Source organism: Chroicocephalus ridibundus, chromosome 19 (genome assembly GCF_963924245.1).
Source record: "Chroicocephalus ridibundus chromosome 19, bChrRid1.1, whole genome shotgun sequence".
Taxonomy (NCBI): Eukaryota; Metazoa; Chordata; class Aves; order Charadriiformes; family Laridae; genus Chroicocephalus; species Chroicocephalus ridibundus.
This window is the reverse complement of record NC_086302.1, coordinates 5,671,042-5,695,000: the sequence shown is the minus strand read 5'-3', so window position 1 is coordinate 5,695,000 and position 23,959 is coordinate 5,671,042. Positions and strand designations below refer to the sequence as shown.

The window sequence follows — 23,959 nt, the reverse complement described above, 5'->3', positions numbered from 1 at the left end:
GGGCAGGGGGTGGCACTGGGTGATCTGTAAGGTACACACACACACACGCTCTGCAGCCGGGCCTCAGATTTGCTACTTTTTGCCGAAAAACCCCACCCGGGCAGCGGGGGCTCCTGGCCCTTTAAGACCGCACCCCCCCCATCCCACCGGTAGGGGGTGCTACCCCCGCCGGTCCTCCTCCTGCCCGGCATGCACCGCGCTCCCCCCCCCCCCCCTTTCCTCCTCCTCCCCCCCGCCCCCCCCCGCCATTGTGCTTGGGAGCGCGGGGCGCGCGCGCGTGGAGCCGCGTGACGCCCGGGTGAAGCGCGCGCGCGCGTGTGGGCGCGAGGCGGCGGCGGGCCGGGGCCATAGACGCGGGGCCGGAAGAGGAGAGAGAGAGGAGAGAGAGAGAGAGAGGAAAGGAGAGGCGAGTTGGGGCGGGGGGGGAGGGGGGTGGGTTGGCTAGAGCGTCGCCCCCATCCGCCGCCGGCCAGCCCCAGTCCGCCAGGCCCCCGCGCCGCGCCCGGACAAAGCCGCCGCCCCGCCCCGCCCGCAGCCCCCGCCGCGGAGCCATGTCGGCCAGCAGCCTCCTGGAGCAGGTAAGGACCCCGCCGCCGGCGCTCCCGGCCTTCCTTCCCCCCCTCCCCTCTACCTCAACCCCCCCCCCCCCGCTTCCTTTTATCCGCCGCGCCCGGGGCCTGGCCCGCTAGGCGAGGCCGCGGCTCGGGGCCTAGCGGCGGGGCGGGCGGCGGCCGCGGCCTTCCCCTCCTCAGGGCCGCGCCTCCATTGTGCTGCGGCGAGGCCGGGCCGGGCCTCCCGCTTCTTCCCTTCCCCGACTGACCGCTCTCCCTCTCTCTTTCCTCAGAGACCCAAGGGCCAAGGCAACAAAGGTGAGAGGCCGGGAAACGGAGCGGTGTGGAGGGGGGAATCCCGCGGGGAAGTGGCGGCTGCGGGGAGCGTGGCCGCGGGGGAGGGATGGGGAGGACGGCCCGGCACGGCCTCGGGTCCGCCTGGCCTTACGCTGCCGGGCGGGGTGGGGAAAAACACCACCGGTGGGCTGTGGAGCCCGTCGTCCTGCCGGGGCTGGGGAAAGTTTGCAGTGAAGAGAGCGTTTGTGCGGTGGTGAAGCGGCTTTCTGCTCTCCGCCGCGCTGAGCGTGGCTTATTCTAAACTAATGAGCTGTAGTTGTATTGTAAGGCCCGTCTTTAAACACTTGAAGTTGGTAAACGTTCGACTTTTTCGGCAGGGTTCTTTCTAACGCTCGAAATCTTTTCCTCAGTGCAAAACGGATCTGTGCACCAGAAGGATGGGTTAAATGACGATGACTTTGAACCGTACCTGAGTCCCCAGGCCCGGCCGGTGAGTAAGAGTACCCGCTGAGGGGCAGGAATAGCCCGGGGGCTTCCCACTGCTTGCTAGCAAAGGCGAATTTGGCATCCCCATCTCCACTGGTTGCGTTTTGATGTTTGCCGGCTTTCTTACCCTAACATGCTATTTTATACATGCGTTTATCCAGGCAGAAAATACCAAATGCCATGAAATTGTGGTGGGTGAGGTGTAAAGGTTTTAGCAACTTTTTGAGAGTGTAAGGACTTCCTATAGTTGGTGTTCAGCTCTTTTTTTCCTCTTTTTTTTTTTTTTTCAACGTAACTGCCTTGAAGTTACCATTTCTGCTATTTCAGTTTTACTGTTTTGACCTTGTTTCCTTGCTGGTTTCTGGCTCTTTACACTGCACGAGGAGATGCGCTGTGTTGCATTGTGAAATTGCTTTATGTGGTGCAGTTATGCTCTGAGGGCTTTTGGAGGATACTATCAATGTTCTTATCTCTCCGCCAAGTAAAATGTGTGTCATGGGGTTTTCTCTCTTTTGCACCAGAAAAACCCACAGAACAGACATGTGATAAAGGCTGTTAAGACTTTTTGAGAACTTCAGTTAGAATTCGAGCTGGAGAGCTTGTGATCAGCTCCTGAAACTCAGACTTCCAGATGCTTTTTCCTCTTAACTTTCTATTTAAGATTAGCTCCACTGTTAACTGTTTTTTGTTTGTTTTTCTTCATGAGTGGTAGGAGAATGACACATAACAGATGGAGTTCAGCTGATTAGGTGTTACAAGTAAGCATTATAGATAAACATCTGTAGTAGCACTGGAGCAGTTAGTTCATTCTCTTGGCTTCCCTTCCCTCTCCAGTTGTGATCAGTACAAATAAGCTGTTCTCTTTTTTTTGTGTGTTTTTTAAATTTTTACTAGACAGTGTCTTTTTTTTCAGATAAGTGATGCATGTTTTATTGGAACACAAGAACAGGTTTCTGTCTCAGTTAAGTTTTCAACAAGTATTTTCGTAGTCTGTGCTAAAGAGATCAGGCTAAATATTCTTTAAGGTCCTCTCAGCTGTTCATCATCTTCATAATTCAGCCTGTCCATTAAGATAATTAACTGCATTCAGCTCCCTAAAAAGTTACAAGCCTGAATTTGACCTGCATAGGGCAAGAGAGTGTGATTATTTTCTCAAGTCTTGAATAAAACGAGCTACTTCCCTAGTAGCTGTCATTTAATGGTGGTTTTTTTCTGTCCTTGAAATTAACATCACCAATTCCAGCTTCCTTCTGAATGTGGATTTATTTCCTGCAAAGTTAAGTTTTATTTAAATCCCCTAAAAAGAGTAAGTAAGAGAGTAAGTAAAGGTTAGTATGATGCTAGAAGCACCATGGTATTTTACCCTCTTTTGCATGTTTGATGAAGAACTTCTGAATTTAGTTTGTTTTTGCATGTGTCACACTGGTAAAAATACATTTTAAAAATAGGGAAGTGATAGGAGTGCGCCCCGGGAGGGGGAGCAGAGCGTGTTGCTTTAGAAATTCAGCGGGAGTGAGGTGAAACCACCATGTTAACTTTGGATGAAACTTTAGGGCGACTTTGTCTCGGTTTCTCACCATGCCGTGTTGCTTGTCAGCTCTCATCCATGTTTTGCTGCTCAATAGAATAGAAAACAAAACCCAAGGATTCAGTCTAGAGGGGGCTGTGTTTCTGCTGAGCCAACCAGCCAGGCTCAAAAATACAAAGGTCTCAGAGCGTGCACCTGTTTCCTGAAGATGGGAAAAGGAGTTACAGACAGCTCTGAAAAATGAATCGGATGCAGCCCACTGCCGCGGAGTAACACGAGCGGTTTCTGAAACTTTCGGAGCTCTCCACATGGGTGTGAGGTAACTGAGTTGTAAAGTTTGGTGGCTCTTCATTCAAGAGCTGCTATTTCAGGTGCGACTGTTACTAGCTTGTCAGCCTAGTCAGTTCACTTCCTGTGTATTTTAAAGCTCAGATACACAGCAAGTGATTCTCCAACAGTTTAAAAAACCAAAAGCTCGACGGCAACAATAAGAAAGCTTAAACTGTGGCTGTAGTCTGAGGTGAAGAGGAATAGTGAATTTGAGGAAATAACTCTACAAAAAGGTCTTAGTCATGGGAGAGAATTAAAAGCCGGTGAAGTTTTATTTGCATGCTAATCAGCAACTGTGTCAGTTGTGCGAGTGCAGGGTAGCAGAGCGAGGTGGCGTTTTTGGTGGCTCTAGACATTCAGGTAGCGCACAGCAGCGAGCCTGGCTTAAATCTGCTCTGTGCTGGCACTGCTCAACTGTTGCTTAACTCCTGCGCTCCCTCCTTGCTACCTGAGTGCAGCTGGTGAGTGCTCTGCCGGTAACAGCTTAGTACAGGCTGTGTTAAAATACCTCATGAAGTTAAACATGCGATGGCACGTAAGAAAATATTTTGAGGTGACAAGGGGACAGGTTTTCCTCTGACAGTGATGTGCTTCGAGGGAGAAGCCTGCGGAGAGGAAGCGGCTGCTCTGCCTGCTGGGCTCAGGTTTTAGGTATGGGCCGGCATATTTCTGTTCTGTTAAAGCTATTTTTCAGGAGAGTGTATTGTTACTCTTATAACTGAGGGGGTTATCTTTTGAAGAGACTTTGCTGGTTCAAAATAATATTTTTTTTTTAAGTTCCTTCGTTTGCCTTACAAATTAGTCGGTGTCAATGTTCCTGCTCTTCAACAGATTAAACCCTAAAGACTGTTCGTAGCAGGACTGAGTGCCGCAATTAGTAAAGCTGCACCCTCACAAAGAGCTAGTTTTGTTATTAATTTTCCCTTTTTTGGGAAAACGGAAAGGCTGGAGAGGTTGTCTCTGAATTTTCATGCGTTCACACCGTGAAGTACCACAGAAAGCTTTTTAGTGTTTTATACAACACAGCAAACCTTGTCTCTGAACATGTTATGTTTAACAATTCCTGCTAGTTTTTGTAAAGTTGCGGCTAACCCGGTTTGCCCCAAACCTGTTGCTTTCCTTTAACTCAGTGCAAGGTGGAGAGGCAAACCAGCTATTTCTGCGGCGTGCCAGAGCCATCTTAAGAGCCTCCATAGATTTCAGCGTGGCGTGAAGTCCTTCGGGAGCTGCACTTGGCACGTGAAAACATGATTCAACGAAAAATGGAGTAGAGCCTGCTGCAAGCCAAGCTTTTAAATTGGAACTGAACCTGACTTTTCATCTCATCTGCGTTGGGTTGGCATGTCAGCGGCTGTATAGCAGGAGGCTGGCTGCGCACAGGTTCAAATTACGGGATGATAATGTCCATTAGTGCGGCTTTAACCGCTCCCCGGAGGGGCCATTAGTTTGAATGCAAAATGACAGATGTTTTTCATGTAAGCAAATCTTGGTGATGTCTGAGAGTTCCCTAATTGTAAAATTAGGCATTTGTTTTCGTAACCTAAAGGCTACTTGGATTTTAAAAGAGAGACCAAGGCATGGAGCAGCTTTTTTTTTTTTTTTTTTTTAACTCTCCGGATCTGAAGCCTGCTTTTTTGTGCTGCTGCTGTCACCATGTTATAAGAGGCTCCTATTGAAACCTTATCAATTACTCCCCATTTTCAGGTATTTTTTAGTATGTGCCTGCAGCACTGGAACAGTTCGTGTTTTGAGGATGAAACTTTAAATCCCTGTTCGTTTGCAGGTTCTTGGAATGTTTTGAGCTCTGAAACTTTAAATTGTAGTGATAAAGCTGGTTTTATGGGTAATAAGTTTAAGGAAGGGACTTGTGCAAAAGGCAGTTAGTGATTTTGGCAGCGCGCTTCCACTGGATCTTTTTCTTCCATATTCCACTTCTCTCTTGATCCTTTCCCCAAACATTCCCTCAAACAAACAACAAAATAAAGGCAGATGTCTACGTTACCCGAGCAAGAAAAGCCCTCTTTGGAAGTAGCTACAAAAAGTAGAAGGTAATATTTGGATGCTGGGTAAGATACTGTTTTTGTGGCCAGAGCAGGAGCTCCGGGGCAGTGCGGTGTCCAGTCCCACACCATGCATCAGGAGCGCAGTGTGCTCCCGTCTGAGCATGGGAAGCTTGCTAAAGCCTTTGTGTTTAATCTTTCTGGCAATGAAACAGTTTTTAGAGCACTTCTAACAAAGGAGGTGTTCAAGGCTGGGCCTGTTTATCTGCCCAGCCCTAAGGTAGGGAAGGGTGGAGCACGGGAAGTCTAAGATGGCTTTTATTCCTGGTCCCTTGAAATTTGTTCAGCGTGTTCTAACTATTCAGTGCTTATTTTTTGGTTGTTTTTTTTCTTTTCAGAATAATGCATACACCGCAATGTCCGATTCCTACTTACCAAACTACTACAGTCCCTCCATCGGATTCTCCTACTCCTTAGGCGAAGCTGCCTGGTCTACGGGGGGTGACCCCCCCATGCCCTACCTAACCTCCTACGGACAGCTGAGCAACGGGGAGCCTCACTTTCTCCCAGACGCCATGTTTGGGCAGCCAGGGGCCCTTGGCAGCACTCCATTTCTCGGGCAGCATGGCTTTAACTTCTTTCCAAGTGGGATTGACTTTTCGGCTTGGGGGAATAACAGTTCTCAGGGACAATCCACTCAAAGCTCTGGCTATAGTAGCAATTACGCCTATGCCCCTAGCTCGCTGGGTGGAGCGATGATTGATGGGCAATCTGCCTTTGCTAACGAGACTCTGAACAAGGCTCCTGGCATGAACACCATCGACCAAGGGATGGCAGCTCTGAAGCTGGGCAGCACAGACGTTGCAAGCAGCGTCCCGAAAGTCGTTGGTTCGGCTGTCGGTAGCGGATCCATTACCAGTAATATCGTGGCATCTAACAGTTTGCCTCCGGCTACTATCGCTCCTCCAAAGCCGACCTCCTGGGCTGACATCGCTAGCAAACCGGCTAAGCAGCAGCCCAAGCTGAAGACCAAGAATGGCATTGCAGGTTCAAGTCTTCCACCGCCTCCGATAAAACACAACATGGATATCGGAACTTGGGATAACAAAGGGCCGGTGGCGAAAGCCCCGTCGCAGGCCTTAGTTCAGAATATCGGTCAGCAGCCAGCCCAGGTGTCCCCCCAGCCCGTGGGCCAGCAGATCAATAACAGCCCACCGGTGGCACAGGCTTCAAGCGGGCAGCAGCCCCAGCCGCTGCCCCCGCCGCCGCCGCAGCCGGCCCAGCTGCCTGTGCCGCAGCAGGCGGCTCAGCCCACCCGCTGGGTTGCCCCTCGTAATCGAGGCAACGGGTTCGGTCAAAACGGAGTGGACGGTAACGGAGTGGGACAGTCTCAGGCCAGTTCTGGTTCTGCTCCTTCGGAGCCGCACCCGGTCTTGGAGAAGTTGAGATCCATCAACAACTACAACCCCAAGGATTTTGACTGGAACCCAAAACACGGCCGGGTTTTCATCATTAAGAGTTACTCTGAGGACGATATCCACCGTTCCATTAAATATAACATCTGGTGCAGTACAGAGCACGGCAACAAGAGACTGGATGCCGCCTATCGCTCCATGAACGGGAAGGGCCCCGTTTACTTACTGTTCAGTGTCAACGGTAGTGGTCACTTCTGCGGAGTAGCAGAAATGAAATCTGCTGTGGACTATAACACGTGTGCGGGGGTGTGGTCCCAGGACAAGTGGAAGGGACGTTTTGATGTCAGGTGGATTTTTGTGAAGGACGTTCCCAACAGCCAGCTGCGGCACATCCGCCTAGAGAACAACGAGAATAAACCAGTGACCAACTCCAGGGACACTCAGGAGGTGCCTCTGGAAAAGGCTAAGCAGGTGTTGAAAATCATTGCCACCTACAAGCACACCACCTCCATCTTTGATGACTTCTCACACTATGAGAAACGCCAAGAGGAGGAGGAAAATGTTAAAAAGGTAACTTGTTTGTCTGTCTTGGTGGAGTCCTGTGGGGCAGGAGATGGAGGAGGGCTGCCTTGCGTTGGAGTAAGTCCAGGGCCCGAAAGCGTGGGCTTGTGAGCAAGCTTGGTGGGCATCAGTCTGCGTTTTGGCTAGCTTGCACATGGAACCCGCCACCCGAATGGCAGCCCCTGTTTGGGGTGGAAATGGGTGCCAGCACCCCAGCAGAGCGGTGGGAGGAGGTTTGCCCAGCCCCTGCCTGCCATCGACTGCCCTCTGGTTGCTCTAAATCTCAGCCTTTCCCCAGTGCTGTATTCTACACAAAATTTATTTCTGTGCTATTGTCCGTTCGTGGGTCGGGACAGTTTAAAGTAGGCAAGAGATCGACGGGGGGTTTGGGGAGTTGTTAGAAAACAGAGCCCGGTCTTTGAAGGGCCGCCTAATCCACCCCCTGCTCAAAGTGGGGTCAGCGTGACAGATGTTTCCCACCGCTTGTAAAACCTTCAGGAATGGCAGTTCCTGTCCCTCCCCAGGCAATCTATTCCTACGCTTAATTATCCTTCCTGTTAGAAGGCTTTGTCTAATGCCCAACCTCAATCTCCCCCGCTGCAGTTTCAGTCCGTGACTACTTGTCCTCTCTCCGGTGGATGCGGAGCGGGTTGTTCTGTTCCCCTTGGCAGCGAGCTCGGCTGTATTTGAAGCCGGTGGGCTGTCGCCTGCATGGGCACTGCCCGGCAGCCTGGCACGTGAGCCACGCTCGGAGCCTGCTGTCATCGTTGACTCGTTAACGGGAGGATCGCTAATGGAAAATTCTGTCCAAAATTCAGTGACCAGTGGGCCTCGTATCTTGCTTGGGTACAGCTGTGTTGAAGTCACCTGTGGCCGACCTTCCCCGCAATAGGGGTCTTGCTTGTGTTTGATCAAAATAGTAATTACAAATTAGTGTTAGCACAGCTTTCTGGTAGTTTGCCAAGTTTTCTGATGATCTCTCTAGTTTCAGCGATGGGGAATTTTCCACCCAACAGTCGAAGAACTGAATTGGGAGCTGCAACTGCAGCTGAATGCAGTTTTAAATTTTTTTTTTTAAATATATTTTACTTAGAGCGTTGTCTGTATAAATAGCATCATCCATACACAAAGGTGGTCGTGTTTTGCAACTGATAGCCTAGCACTTACGGTGCTGGAAGGAAATCTGTAAGGGAGGAATACGCTGCAAGATGTGGAGGTGTAAACTTGATTTTTGTGAGAACCTGAATGTTTCGCTTGACTTCACATCCTAAAATTGTTCCTCTTGGTATCCAGCCTGTACTGAAGTGGTGATTTCTCTTTTACTGACTGAGGTTTTAATGCAATCAGAAATCTACGCTGTGCGGGATGTCTCGGGACTTCTTCTATGCCCCAGATGTGACTTTAGGGAGCAACAGTGTGCGAGGGACAGACCTCGGCACAGTGTGAGAATGCAGGGAGAGGGGGAAATGTTGCCGGCGGGCAGGTGGGGGTTAGATGGATGAGAAGAGTTAATTCTGGGTAAACGTAAGCAGGTGGCGAACGGCAGGAAGAGTGAGAGAGTGGGGAAGGCTGGGGAAAAAGTGGACAGACCGATGGTCTCTTCTGCTGGAAGGCTGCGGTGCGTGCAAGTTGTTTGTCATGTCTGAAAATCGGTATTAAAAATGTGGCTGAGCGGTTTCCTTAAAACTATAAACCATCTTCACTCACCTTTCCAATTGCGTTTTGAAGTCTCCTCCCCTGCTTTCTGTGATGTCTTTGGGAGGTGCTGGCGTACGAGGGTCGGGAGCAGAGCCGGCAGCTGAGGGGTGTTCAGAGCGCCAGCGCCTCCCTTCGAAACGATGTTCCAGTCGGTTCAGCGCGGCACCCCAGTGCAGAAGTGGTTGATTAGGAAAACGTTTATTCTTTGAAAGGGAACTTAGTCATATGTCTCTGGAATTCATCGGCAAGGAAGGGAGCCTTGCGGATATACAGTTGGTGTTTGCTTTTTACCATTGACTCACTCTTTGTTGCATGCTCAGGGCCCCTGCCCTGCGACATCCGGCACGGAGGAAGTGACTTGGTCTTTCTTTCAGCAGCAGTTTGACCTCCTCGATTGCTCGCTGACGCAGCCTTGAAGATGGTTGAGGTTTCTCTAACTGCTCTTTCATGGTTTCATTGAGAAGCAGTCGTTTTTGCTCAAGGAGGGTTGGTTGGTTGGTTGTTTTGTTTTTTTTTTTCTGGAGTGAATGCTGATGGTTACCCTGGCCCAAGCCATGCTATGTCTGCCTTGAAGCATCTCAGGTAGTCCATCACCTGGAGAAAAAAAATAAATCGGAAACCAGAGTTAAGGCACTGGAAAGTTAAAAAAACTGCTCTGGCAGCAGCCGGTGGTGCAGCTCCCTGCCTGCGGTCTGTCAAGCTGCTTTTGTGTCGGGGAAATCCCACTGCTACCAGCTCTTTGTCTCTGCCACCCGTCTTTGGATGGCGGTGATATGTTAATATTCTGCATTCCTGTTCCTTGAAGCTTAAATATCTCAAGGTTTGGCTCGTTTTGAACTTTGAGCAAGCTGCAGTTGTTTCACTTGGCTTCAACTCGCCTAAACCTTTGTCTGATTTGCAGTTTGATTCCTGCTGGCTACCCGAGCAGATGGACGAGCTCTTGTGAAAGTCTGGGAACACTTGAATATTCTTTTATACTTCTCGCTGTTAACATCACTTCTTCAGAATTGCCTAATATAGTTCCCAGAAATGATATGAAAAATGCTTTGCTTCGTGTTCATGCTATTCCTGTTGGCCGGTGGAGGGAGGTAAATGGTTCTGTGTTGAAAACGCTGAAATCATGCTCTTGCTTGTCCTTTTCTATCACCTGTGCCCACCTTGTCCTCAGAGCCCAATCTCAATTTCCGTGGAGCGTCTTGCTTTGCTCTACTAATCCAGTTTTTTAAAAGGTTTGGATGTTCTCCTGACCTAAAACGATGAAGCTGACTCCCAGTGCAACCCTACCTGGAGCAGTTTAGGACTTCTTGAAACCTGTAACAGCTGCCTTTGTGGCAGAGCATGTCACCAACTTCTTCCCTGTAAGGACTGTTTTATCTTTGTTTTAAAAAAAATCCCAACAACGACGACAAAAATCCCTAGCCCGTAGTAATATGCTCACATTTCTAGGAGTGTTGCAGTGACCTCCGTGTAAAGATTTTGTGATCTGCTTGGCATGTGAAAGGTTAAGAGCTTGTGTTTTCTGGAAAAGCAGTGAATGTCAACTTTGAGAAGTTTATTTTGGTTCTTTCTCCCATTGCCTTGCCCAGGGTTTGGGGTACTTGGTTCCTTGAAGGTCCCCAGGGATTTTAGGAAGGATATCCCATAAAAACGCAGTCCTGTCCTGTCCCTTGAGTGCTCAGTTGTCAGGTCTGCAGTTAATGAGAGGCGCTTTGTGCTGGGACTTTGGTGGGCGTTGAGTCAGGATGAGCTGTGCAGGATGGGGTGGGTTTTTGTGGTTTTTTTTTTTTCGTGCTGAGGAATACCAGCCTGGGAACAGATAGGTGTGATTCGCCAGATTGGGGCTATTATTTCCGGAAACGTGCTGCTTTGTGTCTCAGCTGACACCATCTGCTGGTTAAAGGAGTATTAATAGTGGCAAGTGTCAGTGCCCCCCTTAAAGATATGATTTAAGGGACAGCTAAGTGGCGTTATATGAGCCTATTTTGAAACTGGCAGACTGTTTCACGGTCCCTGTAAAAAAAAAAAAAAAAAAAAAAAAAAAAAAAAAAAAAAATAATGCTTTCTGATGTATTTTGCAAAGTTCTCTTTTTCTTCCTAAGTTGTAGGAAGAGAGTTGTAGGAATCTCGGTCGGGAGGAGAGAACGTATTTCCTATACGTTGGGCTAGCACTTCTTTCTCCCGTGGTTAACGGTGGTCCTGGCTAGCGCTGCGTTTGCTTTGGCTTTAGCGTACCCTCCAGGACAGCGCTTCCGACTACGAGATTCGATTCCTGGATGTTGCATATCCAGGCAAAGCCTCCTGTTCCCTGGGACAGCAAAGGAAGGCTGCTTGCACTCGCACGGTCCCTTCCATCCCGTGATCCCAAGGCCATTTGCTTTTTCTGCTCCAAATCCTGGCCACAGTGAAGTGAGTTGATTGATGCGCTAGGACAGAGAGTTTCCTTGCTGCGAATACCCTCCGCTGTTCGGCAACGCACAGGGTTTCTCTCGGTTTATTCCCAGGCCTTTTAAATCCCGTACATCTGTGCCCATGCTCGTACATTTGCCCAGTAATAGAGGAAACGGAACCCGTACTGCTTTTTCTAGTAGTTTGGTGCTGGCTGTTTGACATAAGGAGCGCTTTGTGCTTACGCTATTTTTAAGCCAGCGCTACAAGGTCTTTAACAGCGTTCTCAGGTATTTTTGGTTGTGTTCTAGCATCGTTTAAAGGCAGGAAAAATCTGGAGGGGAAGGCTTAGTTGTGGCTGGTGCTGTCATTGGTGTTTTCTGCTGTAAGACAGAGGAGTTTGTTTCCTCAGCCCTAAAACGGGAGCAGCTGGGAGCCATTTCACTGCAAGTAAAGTGGAAGTTGAGTGGTGGAAGAGCAAGTTACGCTTGCCCCATAGCCCTGCCTCTTAATATCTTGTTACCAGTCTTTAAAATAATATTTTAATATATTAATATTATAATAAAAGGTTATGAAATACCGTGTTTAGAGTGGACTTGTTGAAGTTGATTCGAGGAGCTGCCGAGATGCGCTGTTTAAAATTGTTTCTCGAGGAGCGGCGATGGGATTCAGAGCCGTTCCTCTCCGGTCACCGGGGCAGACGCAGTGGAGGAGGTTCTGCATCTCTCAGGTACGACCTCGAGTGGGGAAAGTTTATTGTGAAATTGTTCCCAGCTCACTTCTTGCCCACCCCACTGTCCAGGTTATCTTCGTCTCAGCTGGGTGGTTTGAGTCAGAATACCCTGAACCTGGTTGTTCTTATAAATATGTTAATTGCATTCATTATGAGCATACTAATGACTTCAAGTGAATGTCTTAAGGAAAAAAAAAAAAAAGATTATTCCTCCTTTTGCAGTTGAGTTGAAATTGCATATGTGTGGCTGGCCAATTCCCTAGAAATGGTGCGGCGGGTTGGGAGTGTGTAAGGCGGCATCAGCTGTGGCTTCTTTTTACTTCCAAGTGTTCTGGGTAACTTGCTGATGCCGAGGTTAATAGTTACCAACACAGGCATTGTGTTTCGGGTTATTTTATTAACAGCTGCTTCTCCAGAAGTAGTAGTTTTCCTTGGAAGATGAGTATTTGCCAGCTGTTTTGCTCAGTGAAGGCACCTGGGCACGGTCCTGCTCAGTTCCCTGGATTTTCTGCCTGGTGCAGGAGTGCAGTGGGTCACAAGACCCTGCTGAAAGCTGATTAGAATCCCAAGAAAACTGTTGAAGTACATCGATACGTGAGCCTTGTGTATGTGCAAAGCAGCAAGAATAGCTTCACGCACAACGTTCCTCACTTGTTCTTAATGAAAATGTAATTCTGCAACAGCTTTTTGTCGGAAAGAAGTTGCTTGCTTCTTTTCTGTCTCCCGTCACGTAACACTTTGCAGGTATTTGTTAAGGAAGCCTCTCGTTCTGTACTGTGCGATCGTTTTCGCCGCAATTATTTGAGCTCTCTCCTTTTCCTGGATGTTCTTGTTTGTACCTGGTAGTAATTGTACTGTCTTACCGCTTGTGAGTTAAGAAACCAGTTCCTTAGTGGTGCAGGATGCTGGGCGCCTGCCAGCTAGAACAGTGCCGCCGTGCTTCTGCTGTAGCGAAGTTACCCAGGGAAGTCTCCGTTAACAAGGATTGTCATTATCCGAGCTGATGACTGGAATAGAGAGTTGATTGTGGCTCCTTCCAGTGACTAGCTGCCCAGTGTGAGGCTTTTTAATTGTGTATAAGTCATGTAATAGTGCATTTCAGCAGTTAATAATAAAGCGTTTGCGTTTTGTAAGCTGTTCTTCAGCAAGAACTTGGAAACGCAGACTGCGTTTCTGCTTCCCTATCATTAGAATGTCTTTTTGTATTAAAAGGACAATGCTGAGCTTTTTTTTTTTTTGTGGTTAACTGCAGAGCTTTCTCGTCATGTGATACCAGACTTAGATAAAATCTACCTAAAATTCTGTGCTTTTGTTTCTCATCTTGGGAGGGGGGAAGAAACCACGCTATTTTAGTTTCCTTCCCTGTGCGTATCTGTACAGGTGGGGAAGGCTCTGCTCTCTGCTCCGTTGTTTCTAACGTGATGCCATCTCCGGCAAAATGACTTCAGAGACTTTCCCATCGTCGTCTGCAAAGTTGTAAGAAATTGTGAAGTCCTGATCATCAGCCTTTTTTTTTTTTTTTTTTTTTTTTAGCTGTTGCAAGCCAGTGTGATTTAGGGTTCAGCTGATTCGAGTGCTATGATCTTGATACATTTAAAGGGGGGGGGAAAGTTGAAATATAAAACTGTGTTGCAGTGAATACTGCTTTGTGTTCCCTTTCAAGTGGCAATAAAATGAGGGTACACACAAATGGCTGTGGGGACTGTTGGCTCTTTTACTTGAGCTTGTGAATTCAGCTCTTCACGGTTGACAGAAGTAGGCAAATAGATCTCCTCTTGTCCTTTCATAATACAGAATATTGTGGTGTGTGTTTTCTTGTAGTGTGAAGTATTTCTTGTGCCTTATTTGGGATGGAGGTAGTATTTTAGCCTCAAACACAAGACCTACAGTGGGTCAGGCTGCAAGGCTGCGTAATATTGCATCCCTTGTGGCATACGGTCTGCTGGACACGTAGCGAGGCGTTGCTCAAGCATCCTTGCTCTCTATTTCCAAGTCAAATCCTCTGTGTGCAGCTAACAATAACATGGTCAAGAGCAAATGCCTGTAAGGACAGTGCAAGCACATACTTATCCGTCTCTGAAGGTCTTCCTTGCCTTCAACAATTTGCAGCTCAGGAATTTCTTTGACCCAGAGGATGTCTCTTTGTCTTTAATAGCTCATGATTTCTTTTCTTCTCCAAGATTTCGATGTGTTCCTTGAACATCCTCAGGATCCCACAGCAGCTTAATTATGTGTTGTGTAAAGAAACATGTCCTTTTAGTTTGCTTTGAGTCTGCCTTATGTGATAGTCCCTAATTCGTGTGCTGGAAGAAGAGGTGAGCAGTTGATTTCAATGTCCTCTCTGTGCCTGCTCTGCTTTTACAGTCGTCTCTCCCAGGCTCGATTGCTAGAGCACGGTGGCTCTGCAGTTGGAAACCCTCCTGTCCTTTGCTCATCCCTGTTGTTCTTCTCTGACCCTTTTCCAGTTCTTCTGCATGCCCGTGGAGATGGAGAGGAGCAGAGCTACGCGCTGCTCGGCGTAGAGGTGCTGCTTGGGTTTGTATAAAGGCAGGGTGATGTGTTCTATTCCGCATTATGTTTACTGTTCTGGATGGCCGGCGTTTTCCTGGAGTCGTAGATCCTAACCCTGAGCTCCTGTTCCCAATTGTTAATGGTCACTTCAGAGCCTGTCGTCTTGGAGTTAGGCTGGTAATTTTTCCCATGTGTCGTTTATCCAAACCAGGCAGACCAAATTCACTGCAATGTTCAGCTGCTTTTTCTCACAAAGTCCTCTATTTCTTCACAGTCGGCTGCTATTTTTATTACCCCAAATAGCTTCGTATCATCAGTAAACTTTGTCGCTTTATTATTCGCTCCTCTTTCTAGATCTCTCATGAATATATGGAACCACAAATTCCAGTGAAGCTCCGTAGGTTTTCTCCAGACAAGATCATTCCGTCCTTGGCATTACACGTGCGTGGTGCGGCAGAGGACAGTGCAAAGGCTTTGTTAACTCTCCAGCAGTGACGATTTTGAAGCGTTAAAGTGGACGTCTGTTCTGTTCTAGAGTCACATGGCACTCATTTTCCGGTGCTAATATTTATTGCGTGAGCTGTGATTAGAGGTACCCCCCCCAAAGTCATGAAACACATTTCGTGTGAACCCAAATGAGAAGGAACACTAGTCTGTTTTAAAAGAAATAATACATAAACACCTTACTGCATCTGCGATAGGTCAAAACTCTGGCACGATGCTCAGAGCGAGCCTCTGGTAAATGCTGTCAGCAATTCAATGCTCTTTGCTTAAACTTTCAGATTAACTGTTCCCATTACTTCCCTCCCTGCTATTAACTTTCTTCCCTGCTTTGTGAGGATTTCGGTGCGGACAGACAGGTCAAAGCCAAGCGTGCTGCTCCGTGGTGGAGAAATCGGGCTGCCCAAACGGGAAGTGTTGGCAAACTCCAAAAAGAAACGTGGCAAACTTCTCATCCCTCGTAGTGATGGGGAAGAACGAAAGACTCCCCGCTGTAAGACAAGGAAGGTTTTATTTTCCATCCTAATGACTTGAAAGGACTTGTGCTGATGTTGTTTTGCTTGTGCTCCAAAGCCAGCAAGTCCAGTTCCAGTCCCTAGTGGGAGCCCAGTCGTCCTCGCATGGGTTGCCACTGGGAGCCCCGTGTTGCTCTTTGCTCTAAATACTCATGTATGTTCTTAGCTTTTCTGCCATACTGTTTCCTGCACGAGTTTTGCCCCGTGGGACGAGGCTCTCTACGGGAGGGTAATTATAAACGTTTCTGGGAATTGGGCTGCTTTATTCATGCAGTCAAATGCGATGGTGAAGCAGGAAGAGGTTCATCCTTTGCAATTGGTTGCATCGCTTTTAAAGGTGCCCTGAAAGATGCCAGGGCGCGGCGGTGTCCCTGCTGGTATCTGACAGCTGGGACCACCTCGTGTGTGTAAAACCCACTGCAGGGGGAAATCCTGGCACTCTTCGTGTCCTTCTTACCCCTGGCTAGTTGCTCTGACATGGAAATTCAACATCTCATGTGCGTGGCCACTGTGGGGTTTATGTTTCCTGACATTAAAGCAAGTTTTGGGTTACGGCTGTGCGTGAAGAATTACGTCTTGCTGGTTTTTATTCACTCTCCGTGATTTCATATCCTTCTGACTAAGCGGTGAGGTGACCGACATGGAGCAGTGCTGCCGCGGTGCGCTCGGGTTTCAAGAGGAAACCAGAACTTCCCAACTGCCCGGCCACGCGTGCTCGGTGTGGTGGCAGGGGACTGGTACTGCCTTCTGCGCTTTTGGGGACGAAGTCGGAATTGCAGGGACTGAGCAGGCACAGTTGTGTCCCTGCTTCGTTCGTGCTTTTTTCCGTGGTGTGAGTTTGCCCCCTTTGGGGTTGCGTGGATATTTGGGTTTGCTCCGTTAGATTTTGATCTGTAAAACAAAAGGTCTTTCCTGCTGTGACAAAAAATCACTTTTATTTGCGTATCTCCGGTCTTCGTTCTTGGTGGTGAGCTCTGTTACGTGAATGGGAGGTGGGATGAAGATGTCTGACTACAACCAGGTCGCTATCTGATTTTTACCCCCTTTCCTAGGTGAGGCAGACTAGGACGTAGCTTTTCTGTCACTCTGGTGGCTTTTTTGACGCTGACAACAGGAAAACCCTCATGTTTGGTTTGTAAATCAGTTAGGACTTGAAGCTGTTTGTGGAGCAGACAAGGATAATAAGAAAATGATGCATCGTGCATCATTTGTGCCTTGAGCTGATCCTGCCATGACGGCCGTGGTGGGCACATCGGTGGTAACGGGCTGCCGTAACTCCTGGTTTCTGAGGCAAGTGAGATGTTTGCCTTGGAGACAGGGACACGTGGAAATCCTCCCGCACTGTTTGCTAGGATTGCATCCAGCGCACAACAGGCAGCGGCTTTGGGAGGAGAATTCAAACAGCAAAATGCCGCGTGGTTGCAGCAGGCATCGTGGGACGAGTCGGGCTGTGGAGCAAGGTGTCTGACGAGCGAGAGTTGCATGTGTGTGTCTTAAGGCCAGTATTTGATTGCTGGGTGTCTTGGCCCTTTGGGGAATGATGCTGTTAGCACAGACCATACTCTAATGAAGTGATCTCCTGCGCTCCCTGAGTGGGCAGGTACTGGGAGAGTGATGCCTTTTGCTTGTAGGACCACCTCAGTTTGAAACTGAGATTGCTTCTTGGCTTGGCTGATGTCTTTAGGCCGCTACACCGTGCTCCAGGTCAGACAGGTCCAAATAAACCATGGTTTGTATGCTGCACAGCTGGGACCATGCTCTTGGTACTTCTCCAGACCCTCCCTTTGATTATAGTCTTCTGTTGCCCCATCTGTAGTGTGGCAACAATATCCTTACCCTGGCTGGAGAGCTATTGAGGTTGAACGTTTGCTGTTAATCAATGTAAGAGCCTCTGAACAAATGCGCAACGTTATCACCTACCGTCATCATTTCTCGTACAAACTTTTGAGCCTTTTGTTGTTCTTGGCTCCCCAGTGTGACTAGATAACGTAATCTCTCATCAGCCTTCTCCACCAGCTCGTTCAGTTCGGTTGTTATTATCGGGACCTGGCTTGTGACATTGCTGCAGCTCCCTGGGGATGGCGGTGACATGAGTTGAAGTGGCTTAAGCAGAATGATTACAGAGGGCTCCTATTTACACATGCTTGCCTTGTCTGAGCTTGGTGCTTCTAAACACCACCAGCCCAGAAGTGTGCTCGCGGTGAACTGGTGGGTGCCAGCACTTGATTTGAGCGATGTCACGTGTCTTTCTAGTCATCGGCATATCGCTTTGCACTAAAGCCATTTCGGTGCTGCCTTGCTCCTGCCCCTCCGGTTGCCGAGGGGTTTGATAGGTGGAGAGGAGAGTCTGAGCTGGTGGCCTTTTCATGCTTCTCCCACATGGATCAATAGCACATGGCCCAGGTCTAACGAAAGTCAGGAGGACGCGGACCTGTTGGAACGGTTTCAGAGAAGGCCATGAAGATGCTCAGAGAGCCGGAGCCCCTCTGCTGTGAGGACAGGCTGAGAGAGCTGGGGGGGTTCAGCCTGGAGACAAGAAGGCTCCAGGGAGGTCTTCCAGTCCCTAAAGGGGCTCCAGGAAAGCTGAGGAGGGACTCTGGATCAGGGAGGGGAGCCATGGGACGAGGGGGAATGGTTTTAAACCAAGAGAGGGGAGATTTAGATGAGATCTTGTGAAGAAATTCTTGGCTGTGAGGGTGGTGAGCCCCTGGCCCAGGTTGCCCAGAGAAGCTGTGGCTGCCCCATCCCTGGAGGGGTTCAAGGCCAGGTTGGCCGGGGCTTGGAGCAACCTGGGCTGGTGGGAGGTGTCCCTGGCCATGGGAGGGGGGGTTGGAACTGGGTGATCTTTAAGGTCCCTTCCAACCCAAACCATTCTCTGAAGTGCAGACAAAGAGAATGAAACCGTTTCTGATGGAATCACTTTACCCTCCAGGGACTATGTGCTTGCAGATGCTGTTCTGCCTTCTGGGCTGTCCCATAGCTGGCGCGTTGTGGGTTACACCATCCGACAGCCCATGATTTTGGAGGCAGATGAGCCAGGAAGGATGAACGTTTGCAACACCGCTGACCTTTGCTGTGTCTTCTGGTAGATCTGTTTGCTGTTTTGCTATGATTTGGGTGCTCGCTTGTAAGTCCACAACACCCCAAGGACCAAGATGTGTGCGTGGGAGGTGCTGCAGTTGGGCTGGCAGAGTAGATGGTGTAAAAATCCTTCAGGCCCTGGCTGACCCCTTTCCCCAGGAGGAGACGGAAGAGAGCAGCTGTGAATCTACTAGAGAAGAGCAAGAAAAGAAATATTGAAACGAGCAGAGAGCTGTTCCTTCCCTGCCATCGAACTCTTGGCTAGTGTCTCCTGGTGGGCGAATAGGCTTGCCTGTGGTTAAAGCCCCGCTGTTCGGACAGGGCAGCCTGAGGTAGGTGTCGAAGTCAACCCCTCAAGAACCCGCAGCAGGGTTGGGTAGATGTCACACCGCATTTCTGTGCGGTGAGCTCCTTAGGATACTGTTTGCAGCACTGATGGAGGGGAGCGGGTCATTCTGCGCTGGTATTTTGAGGTTGAACAGCAGGAGGTTTTAAACAGAAGACTGTGTTGAGAAAAGTTGGGCTATTATCCACCCTGAAATTAAGATGTGCGCTTCAGGCGTGTCTCTGGACTCCTCTCTGGCTTAGGGACATCTGCTCTGGCCTCGCTTTTGAGGGTGATGCCTTCTGTTCTGGGACACTGGGATTTTATCGGGGTGGTGGGGGGGTGGTGTGTCACTTTTGCACCGAGGCTGGGTCCTGCTTCCTGCTCCGTGTGTTAACCATATAGTGTCCTTGGGAGCTGCTTCACCATCGCAGCAGGGAGAAGTGACTAATCGGGGTCCATCTGGCCAGCTAACGGGGCAACATGCTCAGCAGGACCCTCAGCCATGTCTGCAGCCAGCCCAGGACGCTGGCCCTGGCTGCTGATGGCGAGGGGGGCGATTGAACCTGGCAGTCGGCTTATCCCATGTCTACATTTGGGAAGACAGAGGCATTAGCTCAGGCAGTTGCGGCTTCTTCCTGAAGGAATGTGTCACGTTGCCATCTGTCCTTGTTTAATGTAACGTGCCGGCTGCTGAGCCAGGCAGCAGCGAAGGAACAGGGCTTGGCACCTTCTTTTTTAGATTTGTGGCTTTCCCTGCAGCACTTGTTTTACTTCACGTTCAGGACGGGCTTTGCTTCCCAGCGCGGTAGGTGGTTTTTTGCTGTTGTGCAATGCTGGTTTTTAGCAACGAATACCACCTGCAACAGATTTGGGCAGACTGACCAGAGAAGAGGAGAATTAAGTCAACTTATGTGGGGCAAATGTTCTTGAAGAGAACGTGTGCCTTCGTCTAATCCCTCTCCCCGGAAGGCAATCTGTGCACGGTATGCTTTGCCATCCAGCTCGTGCAGAGGAGCTGGAGCTGAAGGCTCCTTGGGTCACCGTCTGCGTGTGGCTGAGGGGCTGCCAAAGCCTGGGGCGTTGTTTGGAGCTGGATGCAAGGCCGCTCTTTTTGGGAAGGTTTCTAAGACTAGATGGCGATAACGTGCTGTTAGGCTGGGATCGAAGCTTCTCGGAGACAAGCCCTCCCTGGATTGAGCAGTGATGGCAGAGGACGTTGTTTCTTTGAGCAACCTGCATGCTTCTGGCAGAGGGGGGTGTGCTCCCCCTGCCAGTGAGTTGCTGAGATGGAAGGGAAGGTGCCTCTGATGGCCAAGTTAACGTGGGGCAGCTCTGCCACTGCCCCGACCTCGGGGGCCACAGCCTCGCAGGGACATCCCGAGCTGAAACAACCAGATTTCAGGTCGTCAGAGCCCTAACAGTGTCCTTCCTAAGTGACATAACGTTAACAGAAGGGAGAACCCATGCCGTCTTGCTCTGCCAGCAGGCACCTTCTGCAGGTGTGGAGGTGGGATGGACTTGGCGACATCTCTCGGGCCTGGCTCAGGTGGTGATTAACTCGCTCGTGTGGGAGCCAGAGCCAAAACGCCGTGGTGCCCTTTGCACACAAGACTGCAGGGACTTGCCTGTGCTTGCTGAAGACGCAGTTAAGAGGGCAGGGAGGAGCATCGGCCAAGAGCCCTTTAGCTGTTGACAGGTTTTATTTTTGAGGTGGTGTCATATGATCTGGAAATGGCAGTTTGAAGGCGGGCTGGGCGACATCTCTTAACCCTTTGGGATAGTCTAGACCAGCTTCTGTGCAAAGCTGCTGGGTTTTGTTGGGGTTTAACAGAGAAGAGACAGTGGCATGTGGGGCTCGGCATAGGAGAGGGTTTAGTAGCCCTTGATGCCTGGGTGTGTTTGGTGCCGCACTGCCTGTTCAGCTTGGTGCAAGTGTGTCTCCAGACAGTGTGTTCCTTCAGAGCTGGAGGAGAGACAGGGATGAATACTGAGGGGGTGGTAGCAGCAGTCAGTGGGAAAACCCTGTGGCATCGACCCTGGGGGAGGCCTGTGAACCTGGTGGTTGCCATCAGTAGGTTTCAGAGTTATCAGCGAGGTGTTCTGCTGGTAGCTGGGGGCTGTTTCAGTCCCTGCAGAGGGAGGCAGGCGTCGGTACTGCCTGGGTTGGAGCTGCAGGCTGCTTGGAGGCCCTCATGGGAGCTCAGGTGAGGCCCCAGCGTCTGTACAACACCCGCAGTGCCCGGGGAGCCGATCTGCCCTGCTCCGGCAGCAGCTGCCTGCAGGCAGAACTGGGCCCTGGCGTCATTCCCTGCTTCCCCTTCCTTCTCCCCAGTGCGGGGGCTCTGCCTGCTCCCTGCAGCACTCCCCAGCCCCGTTCCCAAAGCTGCCTGAGTCTTCTCCAGCCCGGAGCTCTGCTTTGCTGCTCTCCAGCCTGTCGATGTCTGAGGTGTCTTGTGGGTGCTGCAGGTCCGTGTCCCGATGTGAGGAGCTTTGTCACCCCTAATCACAGAATGGTTCAGGTTGGAAGGGACCTTAAAGGTCATCTAGTTCCAACGCCCTGCCCCGGGCAGGGACACCTCCCACCAGCCCAGGTTGCTCCAAGCCCCGTCCAACCTGGCCTTGAACCCCTCCAGGGATGGGGCAGCCACAGCTTCTCTGGGCAACCTGGGCCAGGGGCTCACCCCCCTCACAGCCAAGAATTTCTTCCTGAGATCTCATCTAAATCTCTGCTCTTTCAGTTTGAAGCTGTTACCCCGTGTCCTGTCATAACACTCCCTGATCCCAGAGTCCCTCCCCAGCTTTCCTGTAGGCCGGCCCCCTTCGGGTCCTGGAAGGGGCTGGAAGGTCTCCCCGGAGCCTTCTCTTCTCCAGGCTGAACCCCCCCAGCTCTCCCAGCCTGTCCTCACAGCAGAGGGGCTGGATCCAGCCTTCGGATCATCTTCGTGGCCTCCTCTGGCCCCGCTCCATCAGCTCCATGTCCTTCCTGTGCCGAGGACTCCAGGTGGGGTCTCAAACTTCCCCACTGACCTAGACTCACTTTTTTTCACCAGTTCTTCTTCCGTTTGTCCTTTTTGGTGGTTGTTTTGCGGTTGGTCGTTTGGGTTTTTTTCCCCCCTGTTCCTCTTTATGCATTAAACCTCTGGCTTGGAGCAACCTGGCCGTGTCCGTCCTGGGGAGAGCCTGTAATTCCGCTGAAGGATGGAGAGAGGAAGGGGAGCGGAGCTGCGGTATCGGAAACCCTTGAAAAGGGGAAATGCGATTACCCCGTAGACCCAAGCAGCGCGATAAATCAGCACGTTACCCCTACGCAGCTGCGGTACCTCCTCTGCAAACACCAGTAACTCTTCCTCGGACGTTGCTCGCGTGCGACAGGCCTCCCACCGCAGATCCACGCGTCGAAATGCTGATGTCTGAAAGCGCTGAAATAAACCTGCTCTCAGCTAACGTCTTCTTTTCCTCCTCCTGCAGGAACGCCAAGGCCGTGTCAAGTAAAAGGCCATTCCTCCCTCAGAGACTGCAGCAGAGATTGCATCCCAGCTATCTTTCAGAGAGAGAGAGAGAGAGAAAAGAAGAGCAAAAATATCCCGGAGAGAATTAGGACTTTTTTTTTTTTTTTTCTTAATTTCATTGACTTCAAAAAGACTCTTACAAACTTGCAGTTTGAAAGGAAAAAAAGAAAAAAGTATTGGAATTTCACAAGACATAGGACTTAAAAAAAAAGAAAAACCAACAAAAAAAAAAAATCCCTTCTAGGTAGAGTATAGGTAAAAACTGTCCCCTTTCTTTTGGCTTTGGTTGTGATTTCAGAGCATACGCTTTGTTTTTTGTCTTTTTACTATGGTTTTTTTTTCGGATTTTAAAGTCCGTAAGTGGCATATGCCTTTATATTTTATTTCCGCCCCCCCCCCCCTCTTAATTTTTAAACCCCCGCCGCTTCCCTTCCTTCCACCCCCTCGCGCCTCCTTCCCCTGGTTTTGACATTTGCACTTGGAACACCGAGTTGTAACATCCACCCAGGAAAGTGGAGTAACTGGTTTGGGTTTTTTTTTTTTTCTTCCCCCCCACCCCACCCCACCCCTCACCGCCCTGGCCTGGAAGAGGAGGAATTCTACAAGGAAGTTGGGGTTTTGGCCTAAGAAGAATTGAACAGAACTTGTCCACGAGGTTGTGTCTTAAAGGTGGTTCATTTTTCTCTGACCCTTCGTTACTCAAAAGTCAAGTACTAGGAGTCCTAAGAAATGTTCCGTTCTCGTGCATTATACGGATTTACAGATTTAAGTTCTGGATTAACTTGATTTTTATTTTTTTTTTTTTTTTTGGAAAGCTGAGAACAGTGGTAAAAACTGGTTTTGTTTACAGGAAAATGAATTTTGGACGAAAACAAACGGGGGAGGGGGGCGGGGGGGGGGAAGAAATCTTGTAAAATGTGTAGTGAATATGTTTCTTCAGTTTCTTGTTAAGCCAATGAGGAATGGGCGTTGCCTTTCTTTTCACCATTAATCACTTCTCAATAATAAACGTGAGATCCTGTTGAGCATCACTGGTGTCTGCCGCTCCCTTTTCCCTTGTAGCGAGGACACGCACCGTGTTTGCACAACAGTTCGGGCCTCCCCTGCTGTATTAATACCTCAAAATAATGACCAAAAAGGCCGTTTCTCCTTGGGTTTCCAGCAGGGTGCTGTGACCCGTCTCCGGACATCCCGAGGTCAGTCCTAGTGCGGGACCGGGGCTTATTCCCAGTATTTTGGTGGTGTTTTTGCTCCTTGAGGTGGGAAGATGCCCCGTGGCGTGGGCTGTCCCCGGGGCCAGAGGTGCAGCGCCCGCCCGGCCTCGATCTTCAGGGTTTGTTCCCATTTCCTGGGTAAATTAGGGATTATCCGGCTCTTTCCAGAGCACAGGCACCCTCTCGCATTCCATATGATCTCCCCAGGGAAAACTGCTCGAGGTCAAGAAATTAAAAAAATCCAGGTTTTTCTTGTTTTGGCGGTTCGGAGGCAATAAGAGCCCCAAAGAAATCTGGCTGAGCCGGCGACGGTGCG

General features: G+C 49.8%; 1 protein-coding gene across 2 annotated transcripts; it reads left to right on the top strand.

Annotated features, from left to right (window-relative positions):
- The first annotated feature begins 259 nt into the window (after nucleotides 1–259).
- On the top strand, nucleotides 260–23,451 carry YTHDF2 (YTH N6-methyladenosine RNA binding protein F2). 2 transcript variants are annotated; one of them, XM_063356047.1, is made up of 5 exons: nucleotides 260–578; nucleotides 845–869; nucleotides 1,259–1,338; nucleotides 5,591–7,177; nucleotides 22,389–23,449. In XM_063356047.1, exons 1-5 carry the CDS (start codon nucleotides 552–554, stop codon nucleotides 22,410–22,412), a joined length of 1,743 nt encoding a protein of 580 aa, XP_063212117.1. In that variant the 5' UTR covers nucleotides 260–551; the 3' UTR covers nucleotides 22,413–23,449. The 2 variants fall into 2 exon arrangements, with proteins under 2 accessions (XP_063212117.1, XP_063212118.1); XM_063356048.1 differs by lacking the exons at nucleotides 260–578; nucleotides 845–869; nucleotides 1,259–1,338 and adding an exon at nucleotides 3,775–3,843 and having other exon boundaries at nucleotides 22,389–23,451.
- Nucleotides 23,452–23,959: the final 508 nt, after the last annotated feature.